Source organism: Cygnus olor, chromosome 1 (assembly GCF_009769625.2).
Source record: "Cygnus olor isolate bCygOlo1 chromosome 1, bCygOlo1.pri.v2, whole genome shotgun sequence".
Taxonomy (NCBI): Eukaryota; Metazoa; Chordata; class Aves; order Anseriformes; family Anatidae; genus Cygnus; species Cygnus olor.
This window is the reverse complement of record NC_049169.1, coordinates 129728998-129744646: the sequence shown is the minus strand read 5'-3', so window position 1 is coordinate 129744646 and position 15649 is coordinate 129728998. Positions and strand designations below refer to the sequence as shown.

Here is a 15649-nt window from a genome sequence, read left to right as displayed (position 1 = left end):
CCCATGGCTGGCTCTCTCCGTGCGGGGCGCGGCGGGGATGGGGGCGCAGGGCAGGGGCCGTGCCGAGCCGGGCTGTGCGGGATGCGCTGCGGAGGGCAGCGGCCGCAGCTCGCCCAGTGCCGGGCTCCGCTCGCCTCGGGCGGGGAGAGGGGCGGGGATGTCCCCGCCTGCCTGCGCCGCCCGGGGGGGCCCGGCACGGCACGGCCCGGGGCACGGCGGAGCGGAGCGGAGCAGCGCCGCCCCGCGCCCACCCGGCACGGCAGCGGCCTCCCGAGCGGGGCTGGGGGCCCCGGCTGCGACCCCCGAGGCCGGGGGGGGCGTTACTCTTGCTCCTCTTCCCGCCCGGCTTGCTGCTCAAGAGTTTTGCGGTTCAGGTGTCCGACACAACCCAATTCCCCTGATGTCCGCAGCTTCGTACTTTTTGCAGCCTCTTCCCAGCCCGGGATGAGGTCCTACAGCGTTGGGATGCATCGCTTGCACCGTGTTCCAGCCACAAGACTGCACGCAGGGACTTGTTTTAACATTTCTTCAAACATTAGAAGAAACGTACCCTATCCCTTAGGAAAAACACAGGGGAAGGGAGTCCCACAGAGCGGGTGAGGTGGCTTGGAAGCATAGGGGCAGCTTCTCTGCTCACCTATGAAGCCACATTGAGATGCACTGGAGACAGAAATAGTCGTATTGCACAGAAATAGTTGTGTCATGCAGAAGTCCTCACAGTCGCAGCCAACACATGTGGAAGAGAGCAGAAAAGTCAGAAAAGCTGCACTGATTTTCTCAGTTGGGCTCCTACCATTAGCAGCAATTTGCTTACTTGAGATGCAAAGGCCAGCTCTTCAGCCAGAATAAAAGAGGACTAATATCAACCAGCCTGTGCTGATTTACATTAATTGGGCACTTGGCACACATTTCCCTTGCCTTTGCCATGATAACAGTAGCCTCCTTTTCTGTTATTTACTTGCAGTGTATGGATATATTTCAACTTCTCCCATGATTATTAACAAAATGATCCATTAAAGTACGCAACCGTATTATTCCCCTCTAAATGAGACAGATTGCTTCCGAACACACGTTAATAAAGGATGGAAGGCAATGGGATGACAAAAGTGAGAACACTTCTTTCCAGGGAAGTCGGTTCACGTGTTGCAGCTGTAGACCCCTGCTCCTGAAGCAGCAGTGTGCCTGCGTTCACATCTGAAGTTGCAATGTCAAAGCTGTGCCTTCATTTCCACCAAAAGCAAAATCCCACCCTCTCAGGCCAAAATCACTTGAGGCTTTTGCATCGATTAAGAAAGATCTATGTTTTTCCCTTAGAACTACAGGCCTAACACCTTGCGAGTACTGCGGGAGCAGGGAGCAAGTGCTCCTTCTCGGAGAGGCAACAAGAGGATTGAGTGAGTAACCCATTTTATAAAGACAGGAAAAAGTCATAGCAAAGCTGATCGCTGCAAGTTGCTTCCAGTCCCCCCAGGTATTAAAGTGGATGAGCTACACACCTTTGAAAAATGAGATTAATCATGGAAATAGCACATGACCCTTAACCAGAGTGGCACTAAATAGCACTGAAATACGATGGGAGCTGAAAGCAAAAGGTAAGAGCACCTTGATGTGTTTTCACTGTGTACTGGTGGGGGTCTGTTTTATTTAAAAAAATAAATTCCTTAGTTAAATTTACATTCTGTGAAGCACTGGCAGTGCGCTGCTTTGTTGATATCAGGAGGAGCAGTTGAAAAATATGTCCCTGATTCTGGCCATGTTTACATCTCTGAGTAAGTTTGTGGAAACTTGAGGGCAGAGCTGCTCAAGGGAAGCTGACCAACAGGGCCATCACCATCTGGGTTGGGTTTATGGGCTTGCACCAAAACACAGGGGGAGCATTCCTGCGAGATGCACTAATGTGAGACACTTGCTGCCCTTGATGAGCTTTCCATCATCCTCAGAAACATTGGTCGTTTTTCTCTCCAGAGAGCACAGCAGAGAGCAGCTGTCCAAATATTGGCCATGGCTCCGCAGTCAATGGGGATTTCCAGTCACAGAGATACCGAACTTAGTCTCTGATGAGCAGAGTGGTGAGCACAGGGCTTTTCCTTGGGCGAAAGGAAGCTGCAGTACTCCGTGAGGTCAGGAAGGCAAGAATTCTTTCTGAACTATGAATTCTTTCCTAGTCGCATTGTCAGGGAAAGGCATGGATTGTGCTCCCTGCCCTTACTCTGTTATCCAGTACATAACAGAGAGGAAAGTCAGGCTGGTTTACACAGCTTTTCAGTGAGCCTCAGTGGCTGGAGGACTCCTCGGGTGCTGCGGCCGGTAGCTGTGAGGCTGTGCAAAAGGCTGCTATAAATGCTGTGGGAAGCCAGGGTGATCCAGGCAATCCTGGCATCAAGGGATAATAGCAGTGTGCTGGTGCTGTTGCAAGTTTAGTCCATAAAAGAGAAGGCAAAGGCTCCAATTCTGTGCTGATGAAGGTTATTCATTGTCTACACTGGGTGCTTGAAACCTTTTCCGCAGCTCGGGTAACAACCTGCAAACCCTTCTGTGTATTTTGCAGTGCTGCCATTGCACCGGGGTGGTGATGGCAGGTTTCTAAAGAAACACTTCCACTCCCCGTAGAAATGTGCTTGATGTAACCTAGGGCGTGGCGGTATGCTCTTCCCTGGAGATGTTTTAGGGAGGCTGTTTGATTTGCAGAAGAAAATTGAAGCTCAGCAATCAATACCCAAGTCAGTCAAGACGATGATAGGAGCCAAGGACAAAAAGGAATGTCTCATCAGGTGAAACTGAGGGCACCGTATTAGCTTGAAACTCTGGATTTTACCTTATTTGACCATTGCCAGCCATCAGTGGTGGAACAGATTTCCAGAGTAAATGAGGCTGATTGTATATAATTATTCATGTTTATCTATTTATTTATTTTTACCAGGCTCTGTGCGTGTTCCCTCTTTCTCACTGGAGAACAGCCCAGCTCTAAAATGAATCCCTGGACAGATCCATGTGGTGGCTGCTGCTACGTGGTTGCTTTCCCCCTTTCCCACTCCTACTGTCTTTCCTTGGGACATGCAACCAGACAGATTGCCCTACATGCAGAAGCCTTTCCCATTAAAATCAGAACCAAAAGCAGTATGCTCCCACTTCATGTTTTAGCTTTGACTAAACATTTTAATTTTATTAAAATTCTTTTTCTAATAAATTTAATTTTAATAAATTTTTTAATTTTTATTTTTATTTTGTTTACATTCCAATTTTAGGCATTGGAATGGGCTGCCCAGGGAAGTGGTTGAGTCACCATCCCTGGAGGTCTTTAAAAGATGTTTAGATGTAGAGCTTAGTGATATGGTTTAGTGGAGGACTTGTTAGTGTTAGGTCAGAGGCTGGACTCGGTGATCTTGGAGGTCTCTTCCAACCTAGATGATTCTGTGATTCTGTGGTTTTATCACAGTAAAGGCAGTGTTTCAATGCAGAAGTGTTCTAGTGGGACACCTGCTTTGGCGGATCCCAGTTCACACAGTGTCCCACTGCTGTCTGTGTGTGAACCCTCCTCCCGTGGCCCCCTGTGCTAAGAGGGAACTCGGTGGCTACTCGTATTATGTCTGACTGCTACATGAGTGGTGCCAATGGGTAACAGTCATTTCCACTTTCCAGAGGATTAGAGGGAGTACATAGGATGCCACTCATACACTTGATTTTACAAAAATCCTGCAAATCTCCAAAACCTTGTAAAATCAGGGGCTCGTGAGGCAGCCTCCCTTTTAATGTTAACACGAGTGTATTTTAGGTTTAAGGGAATCAGAAGTGATAACATCCCATTTTAGTGTCGGTGAGTGTTCTCTGAGGCCTGTCTCCATGGGGTTCGGCAGTCCTCTCTGTCTTGAACTTCTGATTCCCCATACAGTTGAGGCATGCTGGGGTTTTTCTCTCCCATGTGATCTTCTGTTCAAAGTGGCGTTACAGAGGCCGTGGATGTTAAAGAGAAATAAAATGACAATTGGATCACTTTGTACTGTCATCTGCGTGCGAAGAAGTGGTGACCTTTCTGTGCTTTGAACTCAGCATCTCGGTGTAGATTAAGGAGAATGACTCACGCTCTCCTGTGTCATTTGTACCTTTTATGCGGTGCTGATCTGCTTTACACTCCAACTGCTGCTACCAAAACCCCTTCTTAGTCCTCACTGCACAGAGCTGTTTGGAAAGTTCATATAGCAAAATGCTGCGCAAAATTCTTCAGATCATTGGCCTTGCATAGTCTGGGGGAAAAGATGGAAGGAGAAAGATGAAAAACGAGAAGTGATTTGATAGTTTACCCAGCTACCCAGCATGTAGATACTCCCCTTGGAAATTAACATTCAGGTACAATAGCATATGGAATAAATACTCTTCAAAATCAAAACTGCTTCTTATTACCAGCTAGGTCACATTCTCAGCAACCGTTCCGCAATATGTAAATATCAGCAGTGATTGCTTTAGAATAGATATAATTATATATTCAACAGAATGCATAATTTTTCCCAATGAACCATAGTTAATTTTATCTGAAAATTAGTAATTACCATTTTGGTGTTAATTACAGAGTACTAAATACATCTTCAGTGTTAAAAGATAAACTCCTCTCTGTCTCATATACTCCAAGTTGCAGAATAACTAATGTCACTTTGTGATATTAAAGTTAAATATATATATATATATGATATCATTGAAAATGAAGGATAGTGTTTAGAATAGGACCTTGGGCAACTAAAGAGTCGTCTTTCACTTAGCTCTACATGCTGGACCTCACTTGCATGGCATTTTGCTCTTACATGCATGGGTATTCTGTGGGTGTCCATGAGACATCTGGGCCTGGGGGGAGACCAGAGAGAAGAGGATGGGAGTATCATCCACGGTCTTTCTTCTGGATGCACGCTCTTGCTTCTGCACCTTTACCTTTCTGCACTTCGTGGAGGTGGCCTAGACCTGGTAGGGAACCATGTAGGAGTTAACGTGAGGTCTGAAATTGCACGGATGGTCTCAGTAAACCATTTTATGGAGTCAAAAGTTTGTGAGTGAAAAAGAATAAGCTAACATCTCTGAGGACTGATGTGTGTTATACAGAAAAAAATACAAGCTGGTATGAATTTCCTCCAATGTGGAGTCCACCTGGTTTCATCCTCCCCCTCCCTTATGAATCTGCAAAATGTGCATGGGAAATGCTGACAACCCCACCTCCAAGGGAGGGAGAGAAAAATCCCACCTCCTGCTGTCCGGGTCACAATAAAACGATCACCCGGAGAAGGCATTCTTCCACACGCTTCATTTCAACACGTTTAGGCTCAGAAATGCACTTGAATTTGGCCAAAGATGTTGTGTTCAGTCTAGCAGACTCGGGTATAAACATTTACTGAAGTGCTTTGCTGAGTTACTGCTGTGCTGTGAGGTAAGGAGCATGTGAGCTGGAGAGGCCACTTTGCTGTCTTTGGGAGGAGCTGACTCAAAGGTATGGATTATCCAACATTTCATTAGTACCAGTGGGGAGATTTGAATTCGGAATAGTTTGCAAATGAAGAAACCAGACGGGGGCAATATGCATACCCAAGGAACATTAGAATTCAACTTCAGAGCAACTTCTGTGTGACCATATATGTGCTTATTGCAATATCCTGAAAATAATTGCATACATATGTATGTTGGCCCCACCCTCCAGCAGTATCAATAGACTTAACCCAAGTTTTATGTTGAGTTGCAAATTAACGGAATAGACTTTATTTCTAGAGTGCTGAACACATGGCTGCCGTCCAATAACTTCAGCATGGCACCCACCCAAGAAATCGCTCCAAGGCAGCCTAATCAGGACAGGATTCCTGGCAAAAGCACATTCTGAGACAAGGCTCTCTCTCTTTTTCCAAAGTAGAAAACTCCTTTGATGGCAGTCGCAGAGAGCATTTAAGAACATTCTCAGGTGCCTTTTTTTTTTTTTTTTTTTTTTTTTTTCAAACTGAAAATCAGACTCAAAGAGCAGGGGAAGGAAAATTGCAGGACTCATTTTAACACTTTTCCTTGATCCAGCTGGACAGAGGAGGCTGAGTAACAGCCAGCTGATTTCATTTTAGTTCTCGTTTTTTCACTTCTGTCAATAGGGAAAAGCTCATAACTTACTACAGAAGGTTTTAATTCTGCTCTGTAAACATGAATGGTGCCTAAGACTTAAAGCTGAGTTAGATTCTCTCATAATGGGCTACCCAGCTTTAGTTGTTCACTAATATACATTTTGAAATGCTGGTTTGGGTTTGGTGGTGGTGCTTTTTTTTTTTTTTTTTTTGGTTAGGTTTTTGGTTTTCCCCACTACATTTTATTGCTTCTCTGCTGTTCTTCTTGCCTTGCAGAGTCCAGTTCTAGCAAATGGCTATACTCCGAGCTGCGGTTTGTGGCAAAAATGTGATGTGTTGGAGAAAAGAGTGACTCAGTAACTCAGCAGTGGTATAACTTACTCAGCATGCCCAGCAGTGCAGTGGTGTAGTGCAAACGGACTGCAGGGGATGGGTGTCCTGAGCTGTGTGAGCTATGACGGCTGCTACAGCCCTGCAGGTTCTTCACTGGTTGATAGCAGAAGTGGGGATGAGCTGCAAAGGCCTCCATCAGCTCTGTGAAGTGTGGGTTTAGAAGGAAGGAGTGGTTTCAGGTCTGCTGATAATGGAAACGCTTCGCCTCCTTCTGGCTTCGCAGCCAGACAAACACATTAAACTTGCCAGAAATGTGACATTCAGAAATAAAAAAGCATCAGCCAACCTGGCCAGCTGAGTGACAGCACTCCAGGAAAGCCCAACCAGGCTGAGGATGCAAGGGAAGAACTTGAAAAATAACAAGATCAAGTTTGATATTAAATCTTGGCTTTAGAAAATTAGTTTGATATCTCATACCCCAGATTAAAAAACATATTAAAAAAAAATCCAAACATCTATTCCAAATATGAACATTTTCCCCTTATTTTCAGTCCAGACACTGAATTTTTGGAAACACATAAGCATATGATTAAAAATAAAAAAGTAGGACACATTAGTCACACATATATACTCATTCTCCAATTTGAGAGATGAAAAAGTAAATAAACCTGTCAGGTATTAGTTATCCTTTTGCCTTTCATTTATAGCATACATAAGATAGGTTGAAGAGCATGTATTTTTAAGACAAAGATCTCTCTTAGGACTCTTGTTATCTGATTCTAGTTATCTTGAATATCATGCTCAGCAAGAAGAAAAATAATACCATTTCAAGAGAGGAATGCAATAAACCTTTTTATTAGAGATATATTAAATGTGGGCTACTGTCATGGGTGGATTTGGATTCTTTTTGTATGTTATATTTTAAATTAAGTTCAGGCCAAACTGAAGTGTTTCTTAGCAGTCAGATAGCCTACAATATTAATTCTGGCCTCCCATATTCAAAGGCAATAACTTGTTGTTCTTTAAAAGATGAAAAAGCCAAAGATACACCAAACATCATGTAAACTTATCAGAAAAAGATGACCCAGCACCGTCAAAGAAGTTATTGAAACTGGAGCTTGGGAAATGATTTCTAAAAAGCAAGGGCACTTCTAACAGCCCTTGGACCGTCACTGCTTGGTGTCCACCTTGAAAAGGACACAGAAATTGTTTCAAGTTGTGCCTTGCAATGGGATGATGCCATGAGGAGCGGGGAGGTGACTGCCAGGACCCTGGTGGTAGAAAACAAATTTCAGCAGCAAAGTTGGAAACCCGTAGCCACTAGAAGAAGGGGAGATCTCTAGAGAGAGCAAACGCTGCTGTGTAGAGAATTTATTAGCAGCAGGCATAGACGCCTGTATCAGCACTTCACCGGTGGATAAATCAGTGGGTTTGCTAATGATGTTTCAGTTCTCTTGGTTGAATTGGATTTCTAAAACAAAAAAGCAGCTGCAGGCTGAATCGCTTTATATGACAAGAGAATAATGACTAACCAATCCTGAACACCCAGGGTTTCTGTATATACAGGATAATTTAGCTTCCTTTATTGTTATTATTTTATATGCAAATGAAATTATCAATGGCTTTATCTAATTACTTCCTGGATCACATTTATTCCCGAGTTTGTGCCTGTTTCTGTGTGAGAGAAATGTCTTCCTCATGTTTTAGCCAGGGTTTCACACTACATCTTAGTCCTGCTGGAGCCTGTGGGAGTTTTGGTACATTACAGATACGACACATTCAGAGGACACTGGAATTGAACAGAAAATACTGGAATTGCCTGTGGTTATGAGAGTGGTATTATTTTGAGACAGGGCCCATTACCTTATGCTATTATCTGCATGTTATGTGTGCTGCATTTTGCATATTTGATGCTTCCTTCACATGACTATCGGGTTCCTTTAGCAGTAGTGTTTTGGAGATGATCTGGCCAAGTGCCCTCGTCAGCCTCTTGCTAGGTTGTTCTCTGGGGCTCCAGCCAGTAAATCCCCATGGGCTTTAAGCTCTAAATAGGCTACTGCTCCCCCTCCTAAGGATCAAGCTGAGCTGAAGCAGTGCCTGCTGCAAAAGTAGGAAACAGGATGCCAGCTGGCAAAGAGGGCTGAAAAGAGAGAAGAAAAGAGACAAAATGATTCTTAAATTGAGAAACTGCCTTAGCAACATCCTCATTTGCTGGGTGGGAATAGATCATGGTTGCTTGGTTGGTCTTTCAAATGGCTGAGCTCCTAAATTACAATTATGCCTTTCCATTGAAGAGATGGAGTTGACAGAGATGTACTGTTGAGACACACTGCAAATTAAACAGATGGATTGTGAAGCCCAGGCTCTGTATCCAGTAATTCCTCCCACTAAGGGGAAAATCTTTCAAAAGCTTCCCCCAGTGCTCAACAGGATCCTGGTGGCTTCATTGCACCGTGACTTTAGAAGGGCTTTGGTCAGTGGGATATTTACTCCAGGTGGAGTCTGCCCAGAGATGGCTTGGCAGCAACACCCTTCCCACCACTGGCATGGTAGGGAGGGAGTTTTGTGAGTTTTGTGGTTTAACCAGGACAAGAGGAGAGGGCGATCCTCCCTCAGCCAGGTCGGGGCTGGAGCTGCTAAGCAGGTGCTGAGGGCAACACTGTGGTAAGGGTCTTGGCACTCTGATTTCAGCATTTGTTCTGGTCATCTGGATTAGTCCTTCTCACTTGCTCTGCTGGCTGCTGGGTGTCTGGGCAGCATTTCGTCCACTACCTATGGGAGATGGAGAGGAGCGCAGGAGCTGGGAGACTTTCGGCTGCCAAAAGCACGTGTTGGGGTGGAGGGTTACAAGCTAAGTCAGAGCTGGGAGGGAAACTTGGAGAAATAGAATATCAGAGAGAAAGAGGAAAACACGGGTAAGCTGAAAACGACGGAGGGAAGAAAAAACCTGGAAATTGTTCAGCTGGGTCCTCAGAGATCTGAAGTATGAGGGACATTGGCAGAAAAAATGCATTGCAGTGCATATCCATTTAATTGCAGGTAGCTTTGTGGTGATGGCAGCAGTGGGAGAGGTGGTGTAGGTGTTTTTCCTACGCTGAGCGTGCATTCACATGTTATTTCAAGCACCGCAAAGCGTGACTACCTAAAACCATTCAACATTTTAAAGGTTGCCTAGTTAAGAAGTATAAAAAAATTATCTGATTTTATTTCTGGAAACCAAGAAATGAAAATAATGTTGGAAAATCAGCAAACTCAGCACTTTTTGTCACTTCTTCACGATTATTTTTGTAACCTCGGGCACTCTATTAGAAAAAAAAAATCTACATTGCACCTGAGATCCTGTTGTATGCTTTCTAGTATTCTGGTGGTTCTACATCACTTCACACCTCAAAAGCCTGGCATTAAGGAATTTAAACAAGCTAAATAAAATTGTTCAATTACCACTTTTTAATATGGCATTTTAAAGTTTCAACAATATGAACTATTGGCATGCTTTATTCCAGTAGGATGTGATACCTTCTTGGACTGAGCTGAACAATTCTTTTAAGCGGAGGGGGACTATCTCACTGCAGTCTATGCCTGGAATGACAATTTTCACAATGTAACACAAGCCACTAGTGTGGTTAATTATTATCAATGTATTTACTCAAAAAAAAAAAAAAAAAAAGCTTTGGTTATAGCCATGCTGTAGAAAGAAATTTAATTTTGCTAGACTTGAATAATGCAGGTAACACTGAGAGACTAAAAGAGCTACAGAAGGGAAAAGACAAAGACTACGCTAAGGCAGCTCTTTTTTCCCCTTCCAAACAAGATTTAACTGCTGTTGACAGGGAAAGTATAGGACATCCTTCCAGAGTGGGTCTCTGCCATAAAACACACTTGTGAAGGGCAAAGAACTAATCTTTTTAGAAGCACTCTGTAGAAGCACTTCTGCACTCCACAGGTACTTGCTGATGCTCTAATACTGGAGCGGGTGACCTGAAGAGGGAGCGTCTCAACAGAACAAGCAAAGGAGGGAGCACCAAGCACTGATTTTGTCAGTAGTTCTCTCTGTTGTCTTTGCTGGTAGAGGAGAGCAGTTCTGGAGGAAGTATGGTCTCTGTCACCGTGCAGCTGTTCTTTCTGGCGTGTTCCTGAAATGAATTCCTCACCTGGTGCTTACGATATCACGGCCTGCTGCCATGGGACCTGGTCACGTCACACACGCTCAGCATCGTGGCTTTCAGAGCAAGAGCAAGCCATGAAATAAGCGGTATGGCTTGCATGTTTTGAGTTCAACAGCCAGCAGAAAAGATGAAGTAACAAAGACCTGGCATTCAACTCCCCTTTACCCCGTGACCTCAGTTTGGCTGCAGGGCTCCTCAGAGGAGGTGCTAAGGAAGGACTTTACGTGTGTCCCTGGAGCACCTGGGGGTGTGGAACCAAAACAGGACCAAAATCTTCCATGGCACTGCCAAGACCTACGGAGTGTAGCCCAATGGCAGAGCAGTGCAAATGAAAACCACGTTGTGCTCAGCAAGACTGCATAGAACAAACACTTTCTGGTCTCTAGTGCAGGGTGATCTGGCCTTACTGGAAATCCTAAATTAATCAACACATATATAGAAACGTGATAAAAATAATGAATACAAATATCTCCCCAGAGATTGTGTCATTTATGTGATACCTATTGTTTTGTTTGCTTTTGTTTTACAGTCCATTTCAGATTTATATTCTGCGGTCTTGTCAGGAATCCATCAAACTGCTGTATTTCGAGTGCATTGCAGCCTAACTGGCTGAAGTTTTAGCTCAACCTCACCACTTTGCATGGAAGGAAGATAGTGGGATAGGAGCCATCAGCCATTACTCAATCACTTCATGTAACATGTTGCAGACGAGAAGTGTGGCCTTTGATGAGTTCCTTCTTAAGTAAAAACATACTTCAAGCATTTACTTCTGTCACAACAGTAACTCCTTTCCTTTTGCTCAGGGAGGATATCACAGCACCACAATCAATCCAAAAAGAAGCCAAGGTATATAATCTGTACCTGCGTTTCGAGTTTTGGAGCTAACAAAGGACAACTTAATCTAAACTCATAGCACTCGTGGTATTCTATTGTGCATTGCAAGTACAAAGCAGGCCATACAGCCTAAACTAGTGGAAGTGGGGGTGGCAGGAAATGGAATTTGTTTCAAAGTGGAGCCTAATTAGTTTCTGAAATGGATTAGACGATGTGGTTGCCGGAGGTAACAAAAACTAGACACGATGACCCAGGAGATCTTTTCCCGTCCAACGCAACAGAAGCGTGTAAAGCTTAGTTATGTGAGTCAAAATTTATGAAACACAAGGGCATGGGCTTTGTCTTGCTGGATGCTTGTACATGGCTAGACCAAAAGGGTTGAGCAACTGAATCTTGGGCCTCTGGTTCCTGCCACTGTTCACACCAAAGCAAAGGGTACGGACCAGAATCTTCTAAGTATGCTCCTCGGGACAGCGTCTGCAAGCTTGCAAACTCAGAAACTAACTTCTACACAGAAAGTAGGAATGAAGAAAATAATTAGAAAACCTGGGATAAACCTTTTCATGGGTTTGCCTAAATAAGCGTATCTTGTACGTCCAGCGAGGAAAAAAAAAAGCACATTCTTCTATATGATTTGTAATAGAGAAAGCTAGCTGAACCTGCCTAATGGAAGTAGTGTGAGGGGATTGTTTTTATACCAAAGCAGGACAAGCCCTTGAAGGCTGCAAGTACTATGAAATGTGCTCATACGTCCTCTTCTAGTGGTGGCAATATTAACTTATAAATGCTTCGGTCTGTGGAGTTTGCCACCCCCGTAGATCTACTCATCTGATTGCATAAGTGAGTGCTTCCCTCAAGCCTTTTCGCTACAAATAAGCTTTAAACAGCTTTCTAAGAGGGCTCTTCCCGCTCAGCTCCTTTTGACTTACAGCTAGGGAGTGATCACACAGACGAGCTGCTGACAGACCCAAGATGGCAGTGAGCTTTGGTGGAGCTGAGCCACTGGGGTGATTTCTGTAGCTAGGAAAAAAAAAAAATGTGTGGGACAGCTGAAAGAGGAACCTCAGGACTGGTATTTCACCTTGATCTTCAGTATAAGCACAGGGGACGATTCTGAAAATCATAACAAACAGGTAAGAGGTCTCATCAGCTTTCTACACTGTCACCCAACAGCAGCTGTCTAGAGGACAGTAGAAGAGAAGTCCATGAATAAAGCAGTGTTTTTTCAATCCCTTTCCAGCATCCAGTAAGGTGTAGTGTTGTGTCATTCAGCACAACGGTTTAACTCCATATTTAACAGCCCATGACAGACTTCTGCCTCACAGCTTTATTGAGCCCAGAATTTGGTGAACTGTTACTTTGTTTAAAATGACGTTTAAAAATTGAGGACTAGTCAGAGCTTTGGAAAGCAGCCCTATCAATCCTTTCCATTATTCTTTTCCCTTCTTCCACACAATGGTATTTCTTTTTGGTGTGTGTATACAGCAGTCATGAGGATAGCAATTTTGTCTATTTTGGCCTTTCAAAAGCCTTTGCAGGCAAAAGATCTCAGTGTAGTTTAGGAAACCAGCCAGTAGCATTGGCACCATTAGGCTGTTAAGTATTTTCTTGTCAAAAACCACATATTCTGTTTGCTTGCTTTCTTAGAACAAAATGATTCATGATTAAAAGGGAAAAATCCTTCTGTGACTATGTCATTAATAGAATCCATCCACAGAGAATCCTGATTACACACACAGCTCAAACCAAGCCAGGTCTTTCTTTACTTCTGGGCATATGACTTCTGAGAAGCTCCTGACCTGCTGAATAGTTAAAATTGATGCTGGTGTGCTCACCTACACAGGTCAAGTCCAGAAAATTCTTCTGTTACAACAGCTAGGTCTCCAAGAGAATACCCGAATACCAAAGCCACGGTCCATCACCTACCAAAGCTCCAATGCACATGCCTCTATCCACTAGCTCAGCAATTCCAGCTATGCAAGAATATACAAAGGGACGTGAGGCCTTGAACTTCATACTTTAAATGTAATCACCCTTCAGGAGCGGCTGAGACTTGCTTACAGGCTGCTGTTCTACATAGGATAAAGTCCACGAGAATTTTTTTTCCTTTAGACTATCCTAGCATGGCCATAGGAGACAACATAGCAGGTTAGACAGGATAGATGGCTGATGAATTAACACACAAAGATGAAGACAAATTTTCATTGCAGCATGTATGTATCATTTATCAAATAGCATACTCCCCAGAAACTTATACTTTTAAGAAACTAGGACAACAGGATTCTGGATGTTTCTTTTTGACAGACTGTATTTCACAGTTCAGGCAATAAACTTGACCACTTTGTAATTCTTTCAGCCAAAATATTCAGACCAGCATGCCAAAAATTGTACTTATAAACCCAGATTTAAGCAGCCGAATCAGTCTTGCTTCCTGTCCAAAGACTTGTTCTCTGATTAACGCAACAATAGATTAAGACGATGATATTTGAAATATATTCATATAGTGACTGAGAAGCTTCTGCAAGTAGCAAAAGATGTAAGAATGAACAAATCCCTTACGTATTATATATGTATTTATCCTTCATAAAAGCTGCTACATTAGTTTAAGTTGCTTTACATTAAAGCTCCTTCCGAGGCATGTGCAGCTAGCCATTATACAAGACTACCATCAAATGAATATTTAACAATAATTTTGATGAAAAATTATGCTAGTCAAAATTATTTAATCTCCTCTCAGTTTACCTGTATACACAGGCATACTGAACTGTCACTTGCTTTATGGGGAAATAATTCTATAAGGACAAGTGTCCTTGACAATGTCACCACTGTGTAAGTGCAAGTAGTTTTTCTTTTGGTAGAAAACCGAGAGGTCATTGCTTTATCCGTATGTTAAATTTATACTGTGACAGTTCTGAAAGTATTTTTTTCTTTTCTTTCAAGAACGCTTACAGTAAAAAAGACCAATTACCATTTTTCTCCAATCTTCAAAAGCATCTTCAACCAATCACACACTCTTCTTCTGAGGCTCATCTTCATCTTCTTCTGAAGATGAGCAAATACAAAAACCAACTTTTGAAATTAAGACTAATTGCTTGTATGACAACTCACACTCGTGACTTTAAGGTTCAATTTCTTCTGCTGGGACAAGCTCATGAGAAATAGCACCACCAGCAAGTGAAGAATTAATTCCCTCTGGGCAGGACTGTAAAGCAGCTGGTGTAACTGAAAGCAATGGCATGATATTCTGGACAAGGAAGAATTAAGTCTGCAGCATCTCGGCTGCATTCTATTCGAGAGGCTGGCATAACATTGTAATTAGGGAACAAAAAAAGGTACGTAGTCTGATGACTGAGGATTTCAGTGCAATACAAATGTGCAAGAGAGGAGAGCGTTCCAGACATTCTGACTAAATGTGCATTTTTGAAATGCAATTGCATTGCTTCCATGATCATGTGCTTTTTTGAGATATTTCTTAGGACTGCAAAATGTCACAGGATTCAAAATAAGACTTAGAACACAAAATCTCCAAGTTCCACTGAACTACCAGCTAAATGGGACTTCTGGCCAATTACCAACAACAGCCAGTCTCTTGAAATTTGGGAACAGTAAAGAGATTATTTGGCAGCAACTCTGTCCACAAGAGTGGATTCCTCTCTCTCAAGCCTTAATGCATAGTTCTTAGGGAACATTTTATCCAGGTCTCTCTACTTTCAACCTCACAAACCACGCTAAAACCTCTTAGAAATAGTTACAAGAAACAAAGGCAAGGAAATTTCTTGTATATTTTGTCTGAAGTGGGAAAGGAGTTCAATGTTTGTCTTGTATGAAGTCTCCAAAAATACTTTAGGAGACCAGAATTTCTGCTTCTGCCAGCAGAACCAGTTGGATATAGAAACATCCACAGCAAGAACTTGGTTGAAAGTAAGAACAGCCCAGTCCTACACCCCCCTTCTGTCTTCTGTACTGAACCATGCAGGGGAGACATCACCACCACACGGGAAACATTTCAAAGAGAAACAGACCTATGCACATAATCTGGGACAGGGTTTTCCCCCAGTGGATGCAACAGCTCTCCCATTCATTTTGTACCATACCACGCGTGAAAGGTACTGACTGATGTTCCTGTGAACGTCCTGTCAACACTCTCTGCTTCTCACTGTATTAAAACTGCGCTTGCTCTCAGTGCAACCCTCTCTGAACAGCTAAAAGAAGGCTCTAGCATATGAAAACTGGAGTGTT

At 43.3% G+C, this 15649-nt stretch overlaps 1 protein-coding gene and 1 long non-coding RNA gene across 6 annotated transcripts in view; one reads left to right on the top strand and one right to left on the bottom strand.

Moving 5' to 3' along the window:
- The window catches only part of GPM6B (glycoprotein M6B), a 108844-nt gene extending 108125 nt beyond the window's left edge, over positions 1-719 (bottom strand). For 2 of the 5 annotated variants that reach the window (XM_040533379.1, XM_040533396.1), the window contains exon 1: positions 638-719. In XM_040533379.1, the coding sequence (XP_040389313.1) occupies positions 638-704 (67 nt within the window). In that variant the 5' untranslated portion in view covers positions 705-719. Of the gene's footprint in view, position 1; positions 234-637 lie in introns of those variants that run through there. The other 3 variants (XM_040533412.1, XM_040533404.1, XM_040533388.1) reach the window with 2 other exon arrangements.
- Positions 720-1413: 694 nt separating this feature from the next.
- Positions 1414-8163, top strand: LOC121058226. Its single transcript, XR_005814122.1, has 2 exons — positions 1414-1592; positions 6354-8163. It is a non-coding gene; the product is annotated as an uncharacterized LOC121058226 (long non-coding RNA).
- Positions 8164-15649: the final 7486 nt, after the last annotated feature.